Below are 26,121 nucleotides of genomic sequence, written 5' to 3'. Positions count from 1 at the left end.
ATAGTAGTGTAGATAGTGCTGTGGCAGCTAAGGTACTGGACTAGTGATCCGAAGGTTGTTTGTTCAAGCCCCACTAGCACCAAGCTGCCAAAGTTGAGCCCCTGAGCAAGTCCCTTGACCTTTAATTGCTTGCATTGTATCAGCCACAGTTGTGTGATAATATGTCTGCTAAATGCCATAAATGTGACCCCTTTTTCACAAAAAAGTTAATAAGTGCTTACAATAAGTCATTAAAAAAATAGAATTCAAAAAAGAATCACAAGTCTGTGTTGACATATACTGTATTTCCTTCAGTAGTGTATACATTTTTAAATTATATTGTACTAAATATATTAGAATAGCTCACTTTCCGATTAACAGTACTATGAAGTTATCACAAATAATTGATAGTTATTGTGTAATTTTGCCACAAATGACCGTGGTGCAAACAAACAGCAGAGTATGAGGGGCCATAACTGTTTAGTCACAAATCGATTTTGAAATTTGGTTGAAATCCCGTTGGAACTTGACCTGCCACAACCCTGATCAGGTTAAAGCAGTTGATGAAAATGAAATGAAGTTAAATACAGCTGTTGCATCCTCCTTGGTCTATTCTACAGCGTCGCTAATTCTGTGGCCACTCTTTACAAGTGTTTTGTTTACTTGTATGCTCCCACGCCCCATTACAGACCCTTATCTGTGATTTGTTCTTTTGTTCATCGTTCTGAGTTCAACCTTGATTAGTCAGTGTATTTAGGCCCATGTTTGCCTTTGTTCTTTGTGTAGTATTGCGTTGTTTTTTTGAGTTACAATAATGTCTTTGTTAAGATAATCAGTTTTAGTCTAGTTAACATATTTTACCCTTCTTTACAGATATGCTCTAGGAATAAAGGCCATAGTGTGGGTTTGTGGTGGGGTTGTAAAATATTTTAGAAATTTTTTGGTTGAACATTCAGACTGAACATTCATCATTTATATTTTAATTAGAAAGTTGTTTCTTTCCACAGCTGCCTGATTTTCCTTTAACCTACACTGATTTGATGGTGAGCGGTGATGATGAGGGCATATTTGGAGTGGAGGCAGGATTCTTGTATGCCCTAAAGCCACTGGATAGAGAAAAGCAACCATCGTACTCCCTACACGTTGGTCATATATTTCAGTTAATTTTCTACTTGTTTATTTTTTGTTTTAGATCCTGAGAATGTTATATGGGTAAACAGTAAACACATATTGTAAAATTAGTTTATTGAGAAGCGCAGTTAACAGAATGGTTTGGTAGAATTCTGTTTCTAATTCCCTTTTTCCTTGCACATCTTTGAAGGCACCATTAATGCGCATTTATAAGCAAAGTATGCTGCCATCTAGACAATGCCAAACCTACTTCTGCACATTACAACAGCATGCCTTTGTAGTAAGCGAGAGCAGGTGCCTGTAGCCTGACCAGCCTTTCATTAAACATATGTGGTGCATTATGAAAAACAATATACAACAGGGGAGACCCTGGACTGTCTAAAGTCTTATATTAAGAAAGAATTAGAAACACTCCCAAACACACCAATTTAAGTCCTCAGTCTTTAGACTTTATTCCTTAAGTCTATCTTTAAAATAAGGGAACATGTGTAAGGATTTGTCACATGACCATTAAACCTGTATGTGCTTATTTCTTAGGTGTCCTACAGTGCATCCATGCAACCACAGAGCTTGACTGTGGAGGTGTGTGTCATTGACAAGAACGACAATGTGCCCGTCTTCCTCCAGGAGAGCATGAGGGGCAGCGTTCAGCTGGGTCTGCTGAAAGGTAGCTGTGTGTGTGGGAGTAACTAATCAGCTGTATTTAAAGGTTTTGAGTCATCCAGATCAGTATACCATTTCTTGTTACACTAATTACATTCATACAAATCTGGTATGCCTATAAGAAGCATAGGCAGCTGCTTAGGGCACCATCCATAACCTTAATCTGAGGGATTAAAGGTCACAGCCAATCAAGTGTGGTTATTAAATAAAGTAAAATTAAGTAAAATGTAATAATAAAATGTTTTTTTTAATTGTCATCACAACATATTACTTATCATGTAAAATAACATGTGCCTCTCTCTTGTGTCCTGTGATTTTGCTTTTATAACTGTAGGGATCCCGTTTATGCAGGTGGAAGCTTTAGACCGTGATGATCGAAACACAGCCCACGCTGATCTGCGATTCCGACTCCTGGACCAAATGCCTCGTATCCCGGCCAGCCACATGTTCCACATAGATGCCATAACTGGGGAGGTGTCTCTCACAGAGGATGGTAATGAGAATAAGGAATGAAATAAGATTTTTTGCTCAGTTAGGGAAAGACAGGACAAAAACATCTGGCACATATACAAAGTATTCATAAATATAATACATGCAAACTCAACATGATGCAATCATTTTGGTTGTTGCTGCCTGTTAATCTACCTCAGCCTGTGCTAGTCTTGTGGTTGCATCTCCACACCACTGGGAGCAGTATAAACAAGCCACCGTTTAAAAAGATCGCACAGTGCACTTTCATGCACCCCCTCCCTTGACCCAGGGCACTCTCCTTTAAAGGTGTTTAACTATCAGCGATGTTACCGGAACGTCAGCTCGAAGTTATGCACGTTAGCCCTTACCCTCCCAGATTGGTGCCCGTCGTACAATAGAGACCTAATGCATCAAATGAGTGCATTTACTCCAGAAATAACAGTGTTGTTATAGTAGGCTGATGTTTTAAAGCTGTGCCGCTTCAAATACCCCTGATGTCCTCTACATCCACACACACACACTATACACATAAACGCAAACACACCACCAATAACATGCACACGCACGAGTGCTCATCCACATCCATTCTGGCTCTAACCAATTCAATCCAGATATGGATGAGACATATGATTATGCTGTTACCAATGGAGTCACACATTACTTTGATATGCTTCTGGCAGCCTGGTCCTCCTGCTCCTTCTGCTCCACTGTCCCTCTATTTAGCGTGAAATCAACTGATGACGGCTTGTTTTCTGTCCTGTTACTTAGCCAGGCCAAGAAGGGTCACTAATTCCCTTGTTAATGAGCATTATATAAACATTTCTGTTTGTGTGTACTATGTGCATTCTGGCAGGTGCCTCCACACTGGACCCTGAGATGTGTGGACGCTATAAGCTATCTGTGATGGTACAGGACATGGGTGGAAAAGCCAACGCCTTCTTTTCCACTGGAACTGTCTTGGTGGAGGTTACAGGAAACACATGGGCTTCACCTGACCCAGTCAGATTGCAGGAGAACCTTCCAGGCCCCTACCCAATTCCTATCTCTCAGGTCAGGCACAACACCTACATGACTTTGTATGTATAACACATAAATTAAATAGATCTATGGTACAGTACACATAATTTTGGGTCCCTTGTGAAAATTTAAGGTTTAGTACATGTGTCAACTTGCCTCTGGTCACTAACTGTATGAACTGGCTACTATATGCCTTCCTCAGTTGTAATGAAATGCGTAAGTGTGTGCTGCCCTGCGATAGATTGGTTTCCCCGTTCAGGATATATTTGAGTTTGATTAATACATACAGGTATTTCCATGCTGAAGCACACACCTGGGTGTATAAGAGCACACAATTTACACTGCTATATCAGGACCAAAAACAAGCCAAAAACAAGTCCAAGGAACTGTCTGTGGGTCTTTGCAATCTAATTATGGGAAAGCATAAATCATGGGCTTTGAGTGATCCCAGGACCACAGTAGTCTCAATCATTTTGAAATGAAAGAAGCTTGGCACAACCTTCTTGAAGTTGGCTGTCCTTCCAAATCAGTCATCTGGACAAGAAAAGCCACATTCAGGGAGGATAAAAAGAACCCAACAGTCACTTTAAAAGAGCTCCTGAAGCCCCATGCAGAGATGACAGACACTGTGGGATCGACAACCATCTCTACAGGATTCCATAAATCAGTTCATCATGCAGAGTGACGCAACTGAAACCACTGTTGAGTAAAAGGCATTGCTGGTAACATAAGTAAATCACTTTCTGGTCGTACGGGACAAAATGTAACTTTTTAGACAGAACATCAAGCACTATGTCTGGGGAAAATAGTCACTGCCCATGACCTGGCTGGTACAATTCCTGCAGTGAAATATGTTGCCGGCAACATTATGCCATGGGGGCGCTCCTCTGTGGCAGGGACGATAAGACTGGTAAGGATTGAGCCATACAGGAACACAATAGCAGAAAACCTTTAACAGAGCACACTCAAAATCAAACTGGAATGACAGATCACCTTTTAACACAATGACTCAAAACATACAGCCAGAAAAACACAGGGGCTGCTTTGGGGCATGTTTTTGAATATCCTTGAGTAGCTCAGTCAAAACCCAACCAAATTAAACATCTGTGGAAATGGCAGTTCACAAACACAGCTCACCGTCCACAGAGCTTGAGAGGATCTGCCATGAAGAAAGGAATAAATGATCTAAATCCATCTATGCAAAGCTTGTAGAAGCGTATACAAGAAGACTGTAGCTGCAGCCAAGTTTGCTTCTGCAAAGTGTTAAATAAAAAGTCATGGATGTCATGGCTGAGCAAGGTCAGCTTTTGCAGGGCAGTAATATAATGAACTGAAAAGTGGCACTTTGCTATATTGTTATTTTGCTTTTACAACCCAATCTATTCTTATCCTTAAAAGGCCATTTTCCTAAAATGTGCATTACATAAAATATGCAACCATGCAGTTTCCATGGACACACTTTATAGCTCTTAATTTATGGCTTTCTTTAAGTCTGTCTGCCTTGATACATTTATTTGTATTTACTGGTTTTCTTGATTGTGTGATTTTCTTGATTTGAAACATTCCAGTAGTTTTGCCAGCATCTGTGATACCTGATGTTTTCAGGATACCTTTAGCTCGTTATTCTAATTTTACATTATTCAAGGTTGGACGTCTGCCTCAGCTTGTGGCCACTTTGTGTGTAAGTAACACAGGACACCCGAGCCAGTGAGAAAAAAGAAAAGAGAGAGCCAGCGTGAACTTGTACTCCTCAGCACTATAGATCTTTGTCTTTTGTTTCCATAAAATTTTAATTGGCTGGAAAAAGTAAGCAGCACTTTGCAGATCTGACCGCAGTGGAAAGTTGAGAGAAATGAGGGGTTAGTTAAACGGGACTGGCGGGGGTTACTGTAGGGGAAATAAGCTGGTGTTCAAAGAAATGTTTTGGTTTCTGTCCTAATACCCCTCTCCTCCCCCACCACTCTTTTTCCTCCACCGCCTCCTTCTACTCCTACAACATCTCTCCTTCCACGCTTTCCTCATCCCACACACACCAACGCACAAATGCTGACTAATGTTTCAGTGAAGAACAGTTTAAAAAGGCTTTTCTTTTTGAAAAAGGAAAGAAATTGTGGTTGTGAGTTAGTGTAATAGACGGCTGTGTCACCCGAGCGCCCACAAAGTCATAAGGACTTTTCCTTAAAAAAAACTTTCCTACATTTAAAAGTATGAATTCTTAAATACATTATTCCTAAATATTCTACATTTTTTGGTCTTTTTAAGCATGTGATTAAGAAGCCGTGTGGGCCTCTCTGTATTTTGTTAGATCTTTATAATGACAATATAAAAAGCATACTGTATATTGCATACTTTAGTTATAAATGTGATAAAATTCACAAATCTCCTGAGCTCATTTTCTCCATTAACAGTCTCAGCTTTATTTACACTTTTCATTTCATTTCACTTGAGTTGGAGTACCATTAGAAATTTTGGTCCACAAACCCCACCCTTTGGTCCCCTGTCTCTTCAGTGCTTCTAACATGGTAGTGTTGATAGTGTTTTGCTGGTTCCTCACATTAATAATTACTTTGCATGTTATATTTTTTGTTCTGTATGCATTGCAGAAAGAGCTGATTATTTTCCTTTTGTCTCCAAAACACTGGTGCACTCACAAACCTTTGCATATTTTGTTCCAGTCAATGTGTGTGTGTGACATTATAAGCATGTGTGTATGTCCTGTGTAAACAGTGTGTGTACACCTACAGATTGTGCTCTGCATAGTTTTCTTGTCTGTGTTGGAAAAGCCTTGTGCTGCCCACTCTCTTGGATGCTGAGATGTACATGTGGGTGGTGGGAGTCACAACTGTTATGAAATAGTGGATGATAAAGTATGCCAAGCTTTCTTTTGCTCTCTCTCTCTCTGTCTTTCTCTCTTTCTCTCTCTCTCTCTCTCCCGTGCCGTGATTCTGCTCCTTATTTTTTCAAAGCAACACCACAGCAGAAGTGACAATTTTCTCTTTAATAAATGCAGTGTAAAATGTGAAATTGAGGAAAAATGCATATACAAGCAGTATAGAAGTTGCCAGACTACTTAAACTCCTTTAAGAATGGATGGATGACTCAACCAGAAAGTCACAAAAAACCTTAGTTAAAGAACTTCACAGATAAGTTCACTATTATATTATTAAAATTATATAAGTTTAATAGATTGGCTAAACACTCAGGTGAAATCAGCTTCGTGCAGTGCCAGATTTCTACACTGACAATATTACACCTTCAGGAGAAGTAAAACCTAAAATAATCTCAGCTTTTGTCATTGTCTGATACTGATGCTCAGATTGCCAGGATCTCAGGCTCTCAAATTTGAATCTTAGGTGGTGCTTTCAACCTGGCCGGACACTTATACAGGACTTATTGTCTTCGTTTGAGGAAGGGAAATTAACAACATACAATTACGTTGGCCCATGAAAACATGGGAATCTTTTCTTTGTAAGTTTGTCAGTAAATTTTCTAGAATAGATTTAAGAGAATGAATAAATTACAGATTATTTAATTTATTGTATTTTACGTAATGTCTCAAGGTTTTCAGAACTGGCGTTTGTGACAGAATTGTTTTACATATTTCTGATCCATGCAAAAACCCCTTTCAGCTTTTAATGGATTCCTGATTTATTCAGATTTTTGGTCTTTATTTTAATACCCCACTGCTGTATGCAGGTTGTTTTAAATGTCACCTTGTTATTTGCGCTGCACATCAAAACAACTTTTTTTTTTATTCATTACTAAGGCTTTCTAAATTATGAGCAGCTAAATTAAGATCAGCTTCAGACATTTTATCTCTACCTGCATTACCACTCACCATGCACTACTTACACTTCAAAGACCTGCATTATCAGACACACTACCCATCCACACAAGTTAATCATTTGTACGGACAACCCAAGCCTGGAACCGATACAGATGACATCACCTAATATGCCACGCACCATTTTTTAGAACAGCATACAGCTTGTTAATCTCTTTAAAACACTGCTGCCCTCCTGAAAACCTCTGCTAATGTGTGTGAGTGTGTGCAGGCCCATGCAGAGAAGTTGCCTGGCTTGTACACAGACACTAGGTTTGGACAGCCATCACCATAACAAACTGTGAAGGTGCCGGTGCTCAGCGTAGATGCACATGGACTCCTCGCTCGGCTCCAGGGTCCTCTCCTAATTCGGTGCTTTTTACAGCCCGTCCGTCATCATCTGTCACGCTTTCTTCCCAAAGGAGTGGAAAATCCCTCTACAGTAAGGGGAACCGCTTTGTTTTGGCAACTGCTGACCTCTGGACACTCTCCAGAGCTATGCTTTCACAAGTGTGTGCAAGTGTTTGTGTTAAATCGGGATACTCTGGGTGACTTTCATTAAAATTTTATTAAAATTCAGTTTTTTGGTGTACAATCAAAATGCACAGGTTAAGTTCTTTTCAGCTTTTGTTTAGGACTGAAGTCAGCTCTGAATATTGGCTCATTTTGAAACTGACTCAGTACTGTGAAATCTGAGTACAAGCAAGTCATACAAAAGGTCAGACGACCGGTACTGTGATTTAAGATATTTTTATATGCATGCACATGCATTATAAACACGCATGGCGTAACATACAACAATGGCTTAAATTTTAGTACTTTTGATTCCTATTTTACATAATTTAAATGCTCAGTATTTGCTTGCTTTATCCATTGCATTAGATCAAGCAAAATATCTCTGCACAAGCATCCTGTTTAATAATGCATTTCAGACGGGCAGATGTAACACTTAGTCAACTTTTGAAAAAATGTGTGAGCTTGTGTGGCTTATCGGTATGAGCGGTGTCTGAGTTCTAGGGGTTTAAATAATAGTCTGGGCTCACGTACTGCCATACAGAAGGTGAATGGCAGTACATAAACCTAGCCAGTGAAACTGAGCAAAATTTAAATATGTAAATTTGTTGTGTTCATCTTTTAAGGGAATCCTTCATTTAACTTTTGAAAAATGTGATCTCTGTTCCAGGCTTTTGAAAAGCAAATTTTTACATGCCACCTTGTTCACATTTTTCAATGTAATGTTGAGGCATAATTTCAGTGTCTGTGTTTACTTGAATTAAATTACTTTTCATTACTAATCACCAACATATACTCTGTTTTGTTCTTGTATCTGATATACCAGAAAGTCAGTTCTCCTTCAAAAATGTATTGTGTACATTTCAGCGCATTTTACTGTTTGTAGGTTGCTTGATTTTGTCTGAACAGGGAATGTAAATGTGCTTTTTTATGCAGGTGAAATGGAGTGGGACTCCAGTACAGTACAGTCTTGAGGGAGAGTTTCCAGAGATGCTCTTCACTATCAGCAGAGATGGAGTGATCTACCTTAATGCCCCTTTGGACAGAGAAACGCAGGACCAGGTACTGCACAGAGACCAATTTTGGCCTGTTGGCCAGTAGTAATTATAATTCTGCTCCAGTCTGCCTAAATATTTTGCAATTATTAATACATATTCTTCTTGATTGTTCAATATTAATGCTAACTTTTACCAGTTTTTCATTTTCCTCCTTTTACCATCACTTTATTCTGGTCAGGATTTCTGTGGGTCTGGTTTCCCTGGTTTTACTAGGCGCTGTGCAGAAACGCAGCACCCGGGACAGGTTGCCCAAGAACACAGCTAATCATGTCTGTATGTAGACGCTCCACCAGCTGATAGCATTAGGGATTCGAATTCTGGATCCCAGCTATAGTAGGCTAGCATAATTAACCTCAAAGGCTTCGGAATTTGGAAGCATTCATTAAAATCAGTGTCTTGATTGAAACTTTGATTGCACTCTAGGGTTAGTCTTACTTCTAAGTTACTTTGGCGGAAAGTATCTTTAAATACATGCACATTTTGTTAGTTTCAGATCAGTATTGTAGCAGAAAGGCCTGATGGCAGAGAGATCGCCAAGCCTGTAGAGCTGAGAGTCATGGTGGGCGATGCCAACGACAACAGGCCTACCTTCCCTCAGATGCAGTACCACACTGTTGTCAAGGAACTTGCCCCGAAAGGTCTTACACACACACACACACACACACACACACACACACACACACACACACACACACACACACAAACAGTCACGCAGACAGTTAATCTTTGCAGTTTAATTACGGGCACACACTCAGCGGATTCAAGGAACAATGGGACGAATCAGCCATGCCACTGTAATCCAACAAACAAATTAATTTCAGCTAATGATAATCAGCTACTGTATTGTGAAAAGCAGTCATATAATGAAAACTAATTATTACAGAGTAAATTACTGACAAATGTTAAAACAGAAACAAACAGCATCAACACATTAGATATTCCGGTTATCTGTTCTCTTTCTGGTAAGTAAAACTTTAAATTTCATGTGCAGTCACACTATAGCTGAGTAATATATGCTAATAATTTAAACCCTTAAGTCTTATTTCTTATGTTTAGAAAGAAAGCCCAACAACTCTATCCATTATTTTTTCACCATGCTTCATAGGCTCAACACTTCCTTTCTGACTTTCCTGCTCATTTCTTGATGCAGTGTTGATTATTTTATCTGGGTTGGGACCAGCACTGAGAGCATATTAAAGTTCACCTCCTCTTCCTCCACAAACATAGCCAATCATGTCTGTGTAGCTGCGCAGCTGGCTGACAGATTCGAACTCCTGATCTCATTAATAGTTGGCTAACATGTCTCATCACTGTACCACCCGCTCACACAAAATGCAGTAATGCACTAAATTAAGTTTCAATCTACTTGCGACACTTATTGTGACAATTATTGTTAATTATTAATTATGCATCTCATAATTACCGTCTGAATAAAAACGTGGCAAAAAACATGTGCAAATATTTATGTCCCATGTAATATGCCTCACAGGAACTGAAATCCTTACAGTCCAGGCAGCTGATAACGATGACCCCAAGACTGAAAATGTGCGCATTTTTTACCGGTTGGCGGGACAGGTGCCCGAAAACCCTCGCAATCTGTTTCGTGTGGACCGTGATTCCGGTGTCATCACGGTGCAAGCGGATAACATGGAGGGAACGGCACCACAGTATACACTGACCATCATCGCTGAGGATGCAAAAGGTACACACATGCCCATTACTAATAAAAGTAACTTAATAATTATAGTAAATGTTGCCTTATAACACAGAGTGTAGGAGGATTACCTCTTTACCAGTCAGTACCAGTAAAGGAGGCGTGGTATCTGTATCTCAGTCCTAGAAAAGGACACATGGCCAAGTTGGCTTTCATTGCCAGTAAAGGAGGCATGGCCTTTGTGTCTGTCAGTCCTGGTAATAAAGGCACTGCCATTGCTAACAGGAATCTGCCAGTACCAGTGAAGGAAACATGTCATTTGAGCCCGTCAGTCTTAGAGATTGAGGCATCACCTTTGTGTCTGTTTATTCCAGTAAAGGAGGCATAGTCTTCCAGTACCAGTGAAGGAGACATGTCAGTTGTTCTAGTCAGTCTTAGTGACTGAGGCATGGTCTTTGTGTGCATAGAATGCAAGGTGCTTGTGAAGGAGGCATGGCTTTGTACTTGTCCATCCAAGTGAAGGTCTCATATTTAGATGTCTCATTTTGAGCAACTTGTTGATCTCATTTGACTTTTTGGCCTCATTTTGGATGATTATAAATATTAGACAGGACGTAAGCATGCAGTAAAAATGGTGTTTAGGAAAGAAACATGCATCACAGTCCATACGTCTGCTGATGTTTATACTGTACCTGATTGTATTTTATTTTAATTAAAGTCTTTATTCTCACTGAGCTTGTTGTCTACATGATTGGCATTTTGCAGTAACTGTGTGATATGTGTCATATCAGATGTGGTGTTTCACAGGTGGTCAGGATGAAAAGTGAGAATAGCTGATTCATAATGAGTCAGTAAAATGACCGTTTGCTTGTATGTCACGCCGGTAGTCAGGGGTGTCACTAAAAATTTCGGGCCCCCTTAAAAATTCCTGCATTCAGTCTTCTCCATGACAAAGTGTCAGTCAGATTTTTATAACTCTGTTTTGTTTGTAATCATGCTGGTTGTAGAGGTTTATCTGTCCTAATTTTTCCCCTATTACTGCACCCTGGTTATTAAGAGAAAGCATGTGATTATTATAAAGCCTATTAGTAGTGTATTATGCAGAACTGTGTTCTTTCTGCAGGACTAAACAGCTCCTGCACTGTGATCGTTAAAGTTCTGGATGAGAACAACAACCCTCCTGTCTTCTCTCAGCATGAGGTACTGTTGTGGTTTGTGTGTCTGTGTCGGCATCTTAGAAGCAGTAGTACCTAAGCACTTAGGGTTCAGCACTAGTCTAAACCTTCAGCAATATCAGAAGTTCTTTAGTTTGAGTCCCACCACTGCCAGGTTACAATTGTTTGATCCTTAAAAGTGGATGCAAAGCAGCAACACACCCTGGACAGTGTGCCTATCCATAACGGAATCACAATCTTACACACATCATCTTATTGTCGCACACCCAGGGCAATGGAGAATAGTCAATCCATCTACTGATATGGATTTGGAAAGTGCAAGAAAAAAAGAGTGCGCAGAGGCAACTAATGCAGAACTGATAGACCTTCTTACATACAGTCTCCAGGACCCTGAATTCTTTAAATATGTGTAGTTATGTAATTATTGCTAATGTGTATGTTATGTTTTGTGCTGTGTTTGCTGGAGTGTAAGTGAGTGTATATATGAGCTGCAGTCTGGCAGGAGCTGATTTGATTTGCTGATGCCAGTGAGGATGGGCGAATGTAGTAAAGAGCTTTCAGGGGAATCTGTGTATTAATCTCTGGCTTATAGGAATGGGTTGCTTCTGCAGAGGGATTCCTGTTCAGAGCTCCAAATGGACACTGTTCTCAATACTAATTGGATAAAGCTCAGGTAGACAATTTATTCAACAGTAAACTCTTGGCACCTCAGCCACAGTCATCTTTTGGTCGATACAACACTAAGCTATTTGCATCCTGTTTCCTATAGTATTCTTGTGTTGCCAGCCGCGATCCTGGCCAGGATAACACTAATATGCAAATTAAATTAAATTAATATCAAACCTCCGTTCTGGGTCTTCTGGTTCCTGTCAAAATTTGTGAGTCAAATCTGTAATCATGTCAGTGACAGCATGATCACCCAATTAACATGATTTACACTGTAAGTAACTCATCTGAGCTAATTACATCCTGTAAATGGTTATAGGTATAATAATTGGCTACATGGGCATACCTGTGTGTGTGTGTGTGTGTGTGTGTGTGTGTGATCTACGAGGACAAACACAGTGGTAAGTGTGTACATTCTTTCTTAATTTTGCAAATTTACATAGGAACAATTTACATAAGGACAAAAGTATGTGGACACCATCCTAATACTTGAATGTAGTTGTTTCTGATACATCTCTTGCTAACAGGTGTGTAAAAATGATAGAAGATAAATGATAGGATTGTAACACTGGCAACAGTTAGGGGAATTCCCTTCTTTTTTCACCTTGATTATGCCTCTGAGCTCTAAGCAGGCTCTATAAACACATGGTTTAAGTAGTTGTTTGCAAAGCAGCTCCAGTTTCCTACACAGAGCCCTAGCCTAGTCTCAACCCACTTTTGGTATTCATTATTAGACCCGAAGCACTACAGCAAAGTCCAACTTACCAGCTAAAGTGGAAAAAAAATGAAGGTTTTGAAGTAACTAACGTCCAGACCTGAAAAATACTGAAATGTTTGCAGGATCGATCGAGCTGTGCCTAAGTGGACGGCTTACAACATCAATAAACTAAAGCAGTGTTGTAATAAGTGGATACAAATTTCTCCAAAATCTAGTTGTGCATTTTTCCCTTAAATAAAAACATTTAAATGTAATAAATATCTATTTGAAATATTAATGGACAGTGTAGACAGCAACACATTGTGGTGTTTGCTATGTCTTATGTTCACTAAATCTTAAAAGCAGATTATTTGTGTTTCTATATAAATGTGCCGAATTGAAAGACTCACACTGCACCACCTTTTCACCCTCATTTTCTTTTTTAAATGCCTCTAATCACCTCTCTTAACACCACGTGGTTCGGGAAATCCTTTCTGAGTGGACACCTTTTTTCACCCTCCCTTCGTCTTCTGGAATATCCTCTACGTGTTTACACCCACACTGTGTGAATAATATAGGAGTGAGGTGATATATGTGGGCGAAGATAGAAGCAGCAACAAAACATGCAGAAAAACTGTTCATCTTTTCAGGAAATTATGTTCTAATACCAAAGCAGGAGACTTGGATTTTTTTCCAAAGATTGTGTGTATTGTACTCCTACGTTAGGGTTTATGTGTTGGTTTATGAAATTATAATTGCAGTTTTTACATCTATTTCATTAAATGCCATTTTGATTATGAGGAATGGTATTAACACACTCAGGCAAGGTTTTTGGGCCACGTCTGCATTTACATTTACATTTCAGCATTGAGCAGATGCTTTTATCCAAAGCGACTTTCACAATGATCTGAACACGATGAGCAATTTAGGGTTAAGGGCCTTGCTCAGGGACCCAACACTGGCAACTTGGGGGCTTGAACCGGCAACCTTCTGTTTACTAGTCCAGTACCTTAACCACTGAGCTATCTCTGCATGTATACTGTATTTTGATTGAGTGTCTGATGAACCATCGATTTTTCTGTTACATGCAATGACTATTAGAACACAGCAAAGATTGTCATTTGCATGTCAGGTTTTTATTTAGAGCTTTGTGCAAGACGCAGTTTTGGCTGAAACTGAAAAAAGGCATTTATCAAACTGTTGCCACAAAGTTGGAAGCATTTTTTTATTTTCTATTTTATGATTTTAAATTTAAATCATTTTTTAGCAATGGGTGTTGCTAAAACACTTGAAATCGATATGAGACGAGTGTAAATCTGAGACGCTCTTCTCTCCATGCCAAACGCAATTACTTCTGTTTTGTCTTTAATGGAAGGAAGGACTTCTGGAAAACAGTAGAGAGTTTTGGCAGGCATGGGCGGGGAACCTTTTCCAGCCTGAGTGCAGTATATTTAGCTGTTGTTAGAAGTAAAGGGATGACCGATACAGGGGATACACTCTGTGCTCTGCAGTCCACAAGCGCCTATAAAGTGCTCTGCTTTGAATGTGCGCCAGGACAAGAATGCATAAGCACCATCGTTGAGAATCCCCCCTGAATAGGTGGAAAAAACTCTTGAGCAGGTCGTGATGGTGTGCTTAATGTGAGTGTGTGATGGTATGTTGCAGTGCGAGCATTGACAAGTTTGGCCTGGTTAATCAGAGGCTTAGTGAGAACAGATAACTTACTGCCCCCAAACAAACTGATATACAGCCTGAGAGAGAACCTCTCCACCTCTACTGAGCATGATCACATTTTAAACAAGAGGACTTTATAATGTAGCTGTTGACGGAATAAAATTTCTTCCCTACTTCACAGCACTCACCAGTCTGGGAAAGTGCACCTAGCACATGCTTCATCTGAAACACATGAAGCCAACTAAATGGGTCAAATATTGTGAACAGGTAGTGTTGGTGCCATACAAGCTTCAGGCAACCCATCATGTTTCAGCGTGCGGTGTGTTTGGATGTTGGCATGTTCTGTTCTGGCATTTTTTGTAAGATCTTAACCCAGATTTTCTTCAAGACCGTACTCTAACACATGTTATATGAATCCCACCATACCATCTCTACTCTTGATTAATTACGTGTATAGGAATTTAGAACCATGTTTTAACTGTCTATGACTGTTCACGTGGATTTTTTGGAATGTGCTTAGTGTATTAATGTTTTAGATGGAACATGGGTACATATGCACTAGGATTACTACATTGAGCTAAAAAAATCCAAACCTAAATAATTAATAAAACGATTTTAACCATTTAGATATCAGTCACTTTAGGGGTGATTTAATACAAGGGTGCAGGTTTCTATTTAACATCCGTAAATACCACTATCACATCTTGAATAGTGATGCCCTATCTGCATGGCACAATGGCAGAATGATTTGAAGAGGATAGAATGGTGTTAATCAGTTCCATTTTTTAATCACTGGGTTATAGACCACATGTGGGCTATTAAGCACCCTGTAGTGGCCTCCCGTATCCACACTTTGGAATGGGCCTTACTTGCGCAGTGACCATAATTTGTAATTTATCCATCAAGTAAAAATGCTATGCCCGCCCACAGAAATCCCAATAAATTACCGAAAGGCCGTCTATTAATAGCTACAGGGAGGAAACACTTTGTGTTATTGATTGGCATTGGCCAGCAGCAATGGTCTGTGTGGAAACATGTAGGGATTTTCCCCTATGGGTCAGCCATGCTGGCCAAAACATTGCAACATCATTTTGGTCTGGACCATCCTTTAAGGATGCATTTTTGCCAGTGTTGTACCAATTTTTAATGCCATCAGCAAAACATTTTAAATTCAGAACCCAGTTTTATCTTCTTGTTTAAAACATACTTGTGATCAACTGATGTGCATGGTGTTTCCTAAATCCGATACAATAGCCGCATTTTTTCATCGTCTCGTTTGATTTTATCCGCACACTTTGATCTTTGGCACCATTTGTCCTGACTTATCCTTCATGTTTATTCATCCTCTATACTTTTCTCTCTTTCATTTCCGTGTCACTTCCACTGCACTGTAGCCTTTCTTTACACTGTAGCCTTATCCATTTTCTCTCCCTCTCTTTCTCTCTTTTAGTATGGCCCATTTCACTTGGCAGAGGATGCCCCTGTGGGTGCCACGGTGACAGCAGTTGCAGCGTGGGATGCTGATGAGAGGGGCGGAGATAGCTGGGTGGTCGACTATCGGCTGGAGTCAGGGAATGAGGAGGAGGTTTTTACTCTGATGACTGACAGACAGACCAATGAAGTCTCACTTGTCCTTGCTAAGGTATGAACTATATGGTTAAAAGCATTGCAAAGCCCAAACTGCAACTGATTATATTCCTAAACAGTGCTAACATTATGTGTATTTCTGATTAGGTGCTAGATTTTGAGCGGGAGAGCGAGTACATCCTGGTGTTGAGTGCTCAAAACCCTGTGGCACTGGTCAGAGGAAGGTACGGCCCTGCGTCCACCGCGACCGTTTCCATATACATTGACGACATCAACGAGGGTCCTGTTCTGTCCCAGAGTCACTACGAAGTCACGGTCAGAGAGGGAGAGGAACCAGGACGGGTGATTGCTACGATCAGGGCTTACGACCCTGACTCCCACCCAATAAGGCAAGGCTATGTAAATAATAGCATATGTATTTATGATGGGTGACACGAGTGTTTACAGTAGCCTGCAAAACAGTAGCAGCGACTTGTTCTTTTTTTTTTTATTGCATTGCAAATGTTTCACAATTTTAGTTCCTGCTGTGTATTAGAACTTGTACAAAGAACTTGTACGTACAGTTCCACCTTCAACAGTGCATGATCACAGCAGCCGCAGGACTGTACAGAACGTGCTTATGTGACGGCTTTTTTTCATGCTTTTTTGTAGGTACTCCTTGAGAGGAGACACAAAGAAATATTTTTCCATTGGAAAATACTCAGGAGAGTTAAAGACAGTGCAGGCTCTGGACAGAGAGGAGAACAGCACCTACACCATGGAGGTGGTGGCTGAGGATGGACGTAAGAAAAACATGCTCAGATTTTATGAGTTAAAAATAGTTAGGTTTGTCCTTGAAAAGCCCGATGAATAGTGATGAATAATAAGATAAAGCAGTGACATTAAATAAATGATTTGATTGTAAACTTGCTTTCCACACCCACACTGATGCACTTTTTAAAAGATGTGGAGCTGTGCTCATAAGTAGGCTTTTTTAATGACCGTTGGCACCAATCCACATACAATCCATATGCATGGTTGCCTCCAAGCCAAACAAAGCGTCACACAGAGTAATAAACAAACTGTAATGCCAGATGTCTGCTTAATATTATTACTATCAAGCAGGTTTGTGTATGATAATGATTATGTTCAATTTTTTCGTAAATATATAGCTGCAGTACAAACACGAACAGACAAACAGCAGACGATCAGCCTTGAAACATCTGTGTGATGTGGGCAAAATCCTCATCACAGCTGAGACACTTGACATTTCAGATTGCAGCAAACATGATGGCTCAGAGAGAGACTATACGAGCACACAAAGCCTCACACACACTGCAGAATCTCAAAGATGAGAATTAGAAAACTATGAATCATCCAGGAAGAAAGTGTTTCAGCTCGAATAATCGTGCAATCGTTTTTTGCAGCACATGCAAAAATATTTCATAAAAACGTTTTAAAATGCTAGTGTTTCAGAAATCAATGACAAAAGGGGTCACTTTGGAAAGAGACAATGGTTCTGCCGTCACAGATCATTTCAGGGAGACAGCATGCACATAAACAGGCCTGGGCAGCTATTGAGATTAGAAATACATTAAAAAGATAAGTTTTTTTCCTAATAGAGTGCATTATGTAGAGAATACAGACAGAGAAGTACTAAAAGGTCAATATTGGTTTTATTTAGTTTGTTGTCTTTCTTTAGATTTTGAAAGATCAGATGGTTTTTAGGTCTCATAATGCCATGCTGCCTGACATGCTAAAGCATTTATGCATGTCTATACAGCTGTTGCAGTCTGTGGTCAGAGATTAATGCCTGCTTTTGTAGCCTGATATGACATTTAACCTGGATCTACCGAGCACACTGGCAATATGGAACATTTAATCCATAGAGATTGTTTTGGATTTTCATTCTTATACAGAAGTGCTTGTTAAACTGTGTTGAAAGAAAAAGAGATTTGACACGTGATTGTTTATACTGGTTGTCAACCAAGTGTTCTGCCCCAGGCTAGTTGCTTCTATTTTTCCTACAAGTGGCCGTTTTTACTGACTGAGTGATAATTTATTTGTGAGGTTACAAACTAATATTGAACAAAAAGGGCCTGACTCATTCAACATGCCAGTTCAAGAGAAGGTGTTTGATCATGTTTAAGATCAGGACTCTGTGCTGGGCAGGGCATCTGAGGCAGGGGTGCTCTCAGGGCATCCAAGGCAAGGGTGAGCCCTGAGAGCACCCTTGCCTAAGATGCCCTGAGAGCACCCTCGCCCAAAGTGCCCTGAGAGCACCCTCGCCTAAGGTGCCCTGAGGGCACCCTCGCCTAAGGTGCCCTGAGGGCACCCTCGCCTAAGGTGCCCTGAGAGCACCCTCGCCTAAGATGCACCCTTGTCTAAGATGCCCTGAGAGCACCCTCGTCTAAGATGCCCTGAGAGCACCCTCGCCTTGGATGCCCTGAGAGCACCCTCGCCTTGGATGCCCTGAGAGCACCCTCGCCTAAGATGCCCTGAGAGCGCTATAGCAATAAAGCTTCTAGTCTGTTGGTTAATTAAGTAATGTACAATGTATACAGAAACAGAAGAAATGAAAGCTAGTCAGGAAGGCTTGTAAGTAATACAGTAGCACTATAAGTGATATTCATGTCTGCATGCTGCAGGTAACTCATCTCTGTCGGCCTCCACTTTGGTGACCGTGCACATTCTGGATGTGAATGATAACAGCCCTGTTCTAGTGGGTGATTATTCCTGGAAGTACCTGTGCACTCCACGCTGGGAGGATCAGGCCCTGGTTTTGGCGTCTCGGGACAGTGATGGACCGCAGCATGGCGGCCGCCTCAATTTCTCACTCAGCAGTGAGCCTACGGTACGCAGAAACTGGAGACTCACACCTATCAACGGTAAGTCTTATTAACACCAAGAATAATAATAGCAATAATTTAACAGCAGCAACCATGGATGATTCCCATCAGCTACGCTTTTTACGGCTCAATACAACAGATTTAACTTTCTTATTTTTATGGCCCTGGGGACCAGCACTAATGGTGCACCCATGGTACCCATGGTATAGTTTCTCTTACTTTTGCACACACAGTATTTTATGAGTTGTGTTGGTTGATGTCTTGTGGTTACAAGGTGGCCTTAACAGCAGATCATTTTCTCCAAACATAATTTTAAATAATGCTTTTTATGAAGTTTTTGTTTTGTGTTCTGCTGATAATTCCTTTTTATTTGTAATATTGGAACAATTGAAGATTACCCAGTGCGTTTTAAAATGTTTTATTAGTGCACAGTGCACATGTCAATACATAAGCCAGTATGTAAGCCATAAGCCAGATAAAAAAATCTTTAAAAAAATGTTTATAAAGAATTCTAAATTGCTTGGGCATCTACACAGACATGATTGGCTGTGTGTTGGGGTAAAAGGGGGTGGTGGAATAGACTATTCATGGGAAAGTCCGCTCTCAGTGCTGGTCCAAAATAACGTTGCATCAGGAAGGGCATCTGGCGTAAAACTGTGCTAGATCAGGTATGCAGACCTGAGTGACTGTGGATCACTAAAAAAGAAAAACTCTATACATTCTAATAGCAAATCAACTTGTTGATTTATTAGTTTTAGTGATACATTTTAAACATTTAAAGATTTTACTAACCTGGATAAAATTACTATAAAAGTCAATAATAAAATGAAACACTGATTGACTGAAAACACCTCTTGTTCAAACATGAGCTGCTACCAAGACCAATTGATAAATTGATGCACGTTGTCATGTTCAAGTCCCCTTTGTGCCCTACGATGGTCTGAGCTGTGCTGATGTCAGCCTGGGCTAAAATTGGCTGTTGAGAAAAATAACATTTTGGCGGCAATGTACCAATTCAGTGAGCGAAAGACGTCATACGAATTAGATGGAATATAGAGAGCTGCTGATTCATGCTGGGTATGAGGTGCAGAGTTAACTGAGAGGCTGAGCCAGTCATCTGCAGGAAATTGCCATGCTGACCTGTTTCGTCTAGTTAACGGTAATAAGGGCCGCAGATGTCTTCCTTTTAACGTGACTAGATTTAATAGAACAAACTGATGCTGGCAAACATGTTGAGTTGGAGTCAAATGTTGGAGACACAACAGTTAACACATTTACTTAATGACAGTGTCAAGCTAGATGTCAGATTTTTGGGCATGTTTGCAAATCATCAGGCAGTATGTTTGTGAAATCTGACAGTTAAAACACTAGTGTCACATGGTGAAAATAGATATCAAAGAGAGGGAATAATAGAATAAATCAAGACAGATGTAAGCAAAATTAAACAGCAGTAGGTGAATTGATACACCTTATAATACATTTGATACAGGTAACTGGTTTATTCCTAATGGAAATAATGTTATTGATCTATGGTTTGTATATATAAGGTCATATCAATAAAGATCTGTGTGAATCATGCAGCACTTAAATGACGTTTGTTGTAGTTATGCATGAAGCAGAAAAATACTCTTCTCTGCAGCTTTTTAAACCCCCTTTGAAATACATGGTGCTATGTCTGGGTAACATAACGGCACTGTTCAACACGTCATCCTTAACTGCAAATATATGTAGATCTAAAATGTATAATAGCATAAAAATCAGAACTTCTCCTTTATTGCACTGCAAAACTGAGAAATTGTTCTAAGAGCCGTCTGTACTGCTTAGTAATGAGTTAAAAGGTAACATACATACAGAAGTCTCTTTTGAAGTGAAGTCCATGTGTAACATACAGCTCACTTCTGACAGCACCGATACAGCAGCAGATAAACACCAGGTTTAGTTTGCTCCTGCCATCATCACAGCCTCTTCAGCCCCTCGAACCCAGTGGAACATTAAAGCACACTGGTGTTAAAAGACAGTGGAGGGCCCTTTAGGAGCTGCGATAAGACTTAACTGGGAGTGATAACATGGTCTCTTTACTGGATCAGACTCTTGCTTTAGCGTCATCCAGCTCTGTCTGATTAGATACTGCATAAATACACCTGTGTTGGTGAGCGGCAGCATTCAACAATGCTACAGTATTCTTCCATGGTCAAAGTTTCATGCCATACCTAAATATATATTTCAATATTAATTTTTCTTAGATTTACACTACATTATGTTAATCCATTTGCCTAGTCCAAAAAAAGTAAATGCACTGGTAAAAAATGCACTGGGACAAAAATTAATTGTTTGCATATGCACACTAGGGTTTGATATAAACCAAACTTCGATATAAACTAACTAAAACTGGGATGTCAGCTGAGGATTGTATTTTAAATTCACTACATGGATGTTTTTCAGCTGGATTTAAAGCAAGTAACAATCACTGGAACATATGTACAGTATGGACATTTTCACATTCACACTACAGAAGGAAATGGTATCCACAAACTTAAAATGATGCCTTTTTATAGGTTTTAAATGCTGTCCCGTGTGAATAAACTTGTAAGCGGTACTGACTGCATTGGACATGTAACAGCAATTTAATCTCAGTTATCTTTCTCTCCACAGACACCCACACCAACCTGTCTCTGAATATTGACTATCTGACCCCTGATGTTTATACCGTGCCCTTCACCATCTCCGACAGCAGCTCACCTCCCAGAAGTACCTTCATCAACCTGCCTGGTAATTCACTCCCGAGAGATTTCAGTACTTCTAGCTTTCTGTCTGTGTTCGCTGGAAGAAAGGGGCCGTGGGGGAACGGGTTCCTTTGACGTCACCCATTTATGCTGGCTTGCTCATGAGGTGATGTAACCGCCCTACTAATTGGAGACTGTGACATTCACAGCAGGCCCCTCAATGCATTTGATGAATCACATTGATTTATTATGTTCAGTGTTATTTTTAGCATCAACCTTTTTATTGATCATAAATGTTTTGTACTTATTTCTAATTATGGTATTTACAAAATCCAGACCTGCTTTTTAATGCAATATGGAGTGCTCATACAAAACTGAATGATGAATGTTGGTCATATTTATTTTTCTGCTTTTAATACTGCCCGTTCCATCCTTTAAAGTGATTATTAAGCCCTTGGACTGATGTCTTAGAATAGGGAACTATTAAAATAATATTACATAATTTTCCCAAACATGTATTTTTGGTAAACGATAAATATACTTTATCAGATTGTTGGGCGGCCAGAGAACATAAACTGGAATTTGAACCGCACTTGCTTTTCTGCTGGTGCGTACAAGACACCATCACAGCACAGTGCATCAAACCCATCTGTGTATAAAGTTATGTAGTCACAGGCCAGTCAAAGATCATGATAACGTCTGACTCAGACTAAACCTAAAATGGTGAAGTGATGCTTTTTAGCATGTTTGAAGTAATAAATATTTACTTTCCTCTCTCTCAGTGACTGTGTGTACGTGCAACGTAAGAGGAAACTGCCGCATTGAAGCCAAGCAGCTGGCTGGGATGCCCACTATCCAGTCCACGTTGGGTGTGCTGCTGGGAACTCTGGGAGTTATAGGTAAAGTCCTGATTCAGTCAGAAAATGCATTATTAACATTAGAAGTCACATGTCAAGCCATCCTCATGTGTGTCTGTTCATTACAGCTATTATTTTTCTCTTACACATTTTTGTTTTTCTACCAAATGTGGTAGGTCTTGGGTGTCTGCATTTTTTAACACTTAAAGTAGTAATAGTAAAATGTTTGGTTAGGTTGCGTTTAAAGCTATATAAAGAAACATCAGAACTAAATGTGCTGGTACGCTAGTGGATATTTTGCAACTTGCGTTGTTTTTTATTTTTCTGAACAGGTATCATATTGATTGTCATCTTTGTAAGACTGTCCTATCAGAAACCTCCACCGAATGAAAAATCTAACCAGGAGACGGTGCCTCTTAACATCTCACTGTAACTCATCAGTCATTCAGTTCTAATGTTCTGACAGCCAGGTAGCAATAATCTTTTATATCATGTTTTCCTCAAGATGGGTCCTGAAGTACTGATATCTAGGCATGAAACACATTTTAATACTAAAGAGCTTATTTACTATATTTACATGTTTCTAGATAACCCATACAGTTACAAGTAGCTCTGTATTAAGGCTTTTCTTTATCAAGTATAATACAAATATACTATACATCTATGACCAAAACCTTATAAACTGATGCAAAAACTTAATCATAATCCAAAGATCATCATCAAAAAATCTAAATCTGACCTACCAAGAGCATTAAAACCTACATAAAATAATATTACCATTTTAAACAGCTAATTAAGCTTCACCCTTATCATTACAATGTGCTTTAGAGACCAAAGGCACTTGTATACAATGCATTTATAACATACTGTATTTTAAGGCATACACGGTACCTTGTATTGCCTGAATTAATCTTTTCTAAACTCCTGTAGGTGATTAAAGTTACAGGCACAACACAAACATGAACATATGGCTTCATAATGTTATGATATAATTAAGCAGTAGAAAACTACAGGGAGTGTTAGCACAAATAACAGCTATGATTCAGTCTCAGACATGAATAATGAAGTGATTTTCAAACAGCACACTTTTGCTAACTAAAAAAAGAAAAAAAAAAACATTTCTGCCAAAAATGCAACAAAATAATGTTAAAAAGTACAGTATAGCTCATAAGTCATTTATGACTTTACTGGTCATTTGTCTATCAGCACATACTGTATCATGCTGCCAAATCAATTGTTAACAGCAGTGCAAGGTTTAGAATTTACCTTGTAATGTCACATTCTGATTCATAAATTCTCTGTTAAATTAACACTTGTTCTTGCTGTGTGGTGAGTACCAGTTGTAACCCCTGCATGTTCGATACTGCACTGTTGTGCAAGTTACACATACTAATGGTGCACACCCCATACCATAACAGACACTGACAATGGTTGTGTGAGATTATGTTTGTATTGCCTGTTGGTTTTTAATGAAAGCCCTCGTTAAGTATCTTAGCCACTGAACAACTGCTGCACATTTTATAAAAACTGTTTGGCTCTGTTTATGGTTTGTGCTTTGTTTAATGATCTGAAACTATTCAGTGTGACATGTTGTATAAAATCAGAAAGGTTAGAGTTCCTTTTGGTTTGCGCCAGAACTTTGTGGATAATTTTTTGTAATATATGTTCGAGAAAATCTGTGGCGCTTGTATTCACAACTATCAGTCTCCTAACTTCTATAAATATTTGCAAGCTACGGTAGAATTGACAGAGCAATATTATTGGAGGCTTTTAAATGAGTGTTTTTAAAGTGTTACACTTGTAACTAACCAGGAATAAAGCTTATTTCATGGATAAGGGATTCTGATGGTAATTCAAGACAGACAGAAGCTGTGTTTAAATGCACAGACGTTTGTTCCCTATAAAGGATGCTTTTACTTATTTTCAACTATGGGATTTTTCATACAAGTCTATATACAATCATCTACACTATGGCTAAAAGTATGTGAACACCAGCTGCTAATTAGTGATTTCTAGTGATTCACTTTTAACACGTGTATTAATTCAAGTATATCAAATAAATCATATGCCTCATATGCCTATTGTAGCATAATTGTGCCCCTGTTCACAAAAGGTCTAATAAAGAAAAATAATCTTCATTTTCACATAAAAGCCTAAGCTGTTATTGCAGTGGAGGAGGGGCTAACTCCATATTAATTCACACGGTACAGCTCACAGTCAGGCGTCCACATACTTTTGGCCATACAGTGTTTCATGATAGTCTGCGTTCTGGACTGACAGCCTACCTAAGATTAATTACTGGTTTTATTTTATATTTATCTTTTTAATTTCTTTTTAAATGTCACGTTGATTAAACACTTTGTATTTAATTGGATGTTCACAGCCAACCACATTTCATTAATTCCCTTTTCCATTAACTGTACCCCTGTTCATTCTAAAATAAATACTATTAAAAAAATCCGCCTGTTTGTGCACTAATGGTTTTCATGGGTATAAAGAGAGATCTGTTGGGGGAAGGGGGGGTGTTGGCGAGAAAGCATAACCTCATTCACATTTACTGTTGTTAAGCCATGCTTGTTTTAAAGCCGTTCTACATGAAGGGATTAATCAGGCCCGTCTAAGAGAGAAAATAAAAAATGGCACATTTAAGGAGCTTGGCGGATTACCCTTCTTCCCCAGGCATGAAGAAAACAACAACAGTGCACGACCTTGTTGACCTTCCAAGCTACTATTTATAGCTTCTATCTTCCTCTATTTATAATGCTGCAGTGTGTTATAAATAGACCCACTATATGGTACCTAATTGATGCATTCAACCATCCAGGTTGCTTTTATTTAAAATAAAGCCTCCCTTTTGAACAGATACATACAGTGTATCACAAAAGTGAGTACACCCCTCACATTTCTGCAGATATTTAAGTATATCTTTTCATGGGACAACACTGACAAAATGACACTTTGACACAATGAAAAGTAGTCTGTGTGCAGCTTATATAACAGTGTAAATTTATTCTTCCCTCAAAATAACTCAATATACAGCCATTAATGTCTAAACCACCGGCAACAAAAGTGAGTACACCCCTAAGAGACTACACCCCTAAATGTCCAAATTGAGCACTGCTTGTCATTTTCCCTCCAAAATGTCATGTGATTTGTTAGTGTTACTAGGTCTCAGGTGTGCATAGGGAGCAGGTGTGTTCAATTTAGTAGTACAGCTCTCACACTCTCTCATACTGGTCACTGAAAGTTCCAACATGGCACCTCATGGCAAAGAACTCTCTGAGGATCTTAAAAGACAAATTGTTGCGCTACATGAAGATGGCCAAGGCTACAAGAAGATTGCCAACACCCTGAAACCGAGCTGCAGCACAGTGGCCAAGATCATCCAGCGTTTTAAAAGAGCAGGGTCCACTCAGAACAGACCTCGCGTTGGTCGTCCAAAGAAGCTGAGTGCACGTGCTCAGCGTCACATCCAACTGCTGTCTTTGAAAGATAGGCGCAGGAGTGCTGTCAGCATTGCTGCAGAGATTGAAAAGGTGGGGGGTCAGCCTGTCAGTGCTCAGACCATACGCCGCACACTACATCAAATTGGTCTGCATGGCTGT

General features: G+C 39.5%; 1 protein-coding gene across 1 annotated transcript; it reads left to right on the top strand.

The window, feature by feature from the left end:
• Positions 1-1,004: 1,004 nt before the first annotated feature.
• cdh16 (cadherin 16, KSP-cadherin) lies at positions 1,005-23,104 on the top strand. Its single transcript, XM_062989792.1, has 15 exons — positions 1,005-1,121; positions 1,648-1,777; positions 2,108-2,266; positions 3,098-3,294; positions 8,534-8,659; positions 9,143-9,293; positions 10,145-10,357; positions 11,433-11,509; positions 15,972-16,163; positions 16,256-16,497; positions 16,760-16,890; positions 18,736-18,975; positions 21,589-21,705; positions 22,442-22,558; positions 22,849-23,104. The coding sequence occupies exons 1-15, from the start codon at positions 1,020-1,022 to the stop codon at positions 22,947-22,949; spliced, it is 2,295 nt and encodes a 764-aa protein (XP_062845862.1). The 5' UTR covers positions 1,005-1,019; the 3' UTR covers positions 22,950-23,104.
• Positions 23,105-26,121: the final 3,017 nt, after the last annotated feature.

The sequence above is a fragment of the Trichomycterus rosablanca genome, chromosome 27 (genome assembly GCF_030014385.1).
Source record: "Trichomycterus rosablanca isolate fTriRos1 chromosome 27, fTriRos1.hap1, whole genome shotgun sequence".
Taxonomy (NCBI): Eukaryota; Metazoa; Chordata; class Actinopteri; order Siluriformes; family Trichomycteridae; genus Trichomycterus; species Trichomycterus rosablanca.
This window is presented reverse-complemented; position numbering and strand designations above follow the sequence as displayed.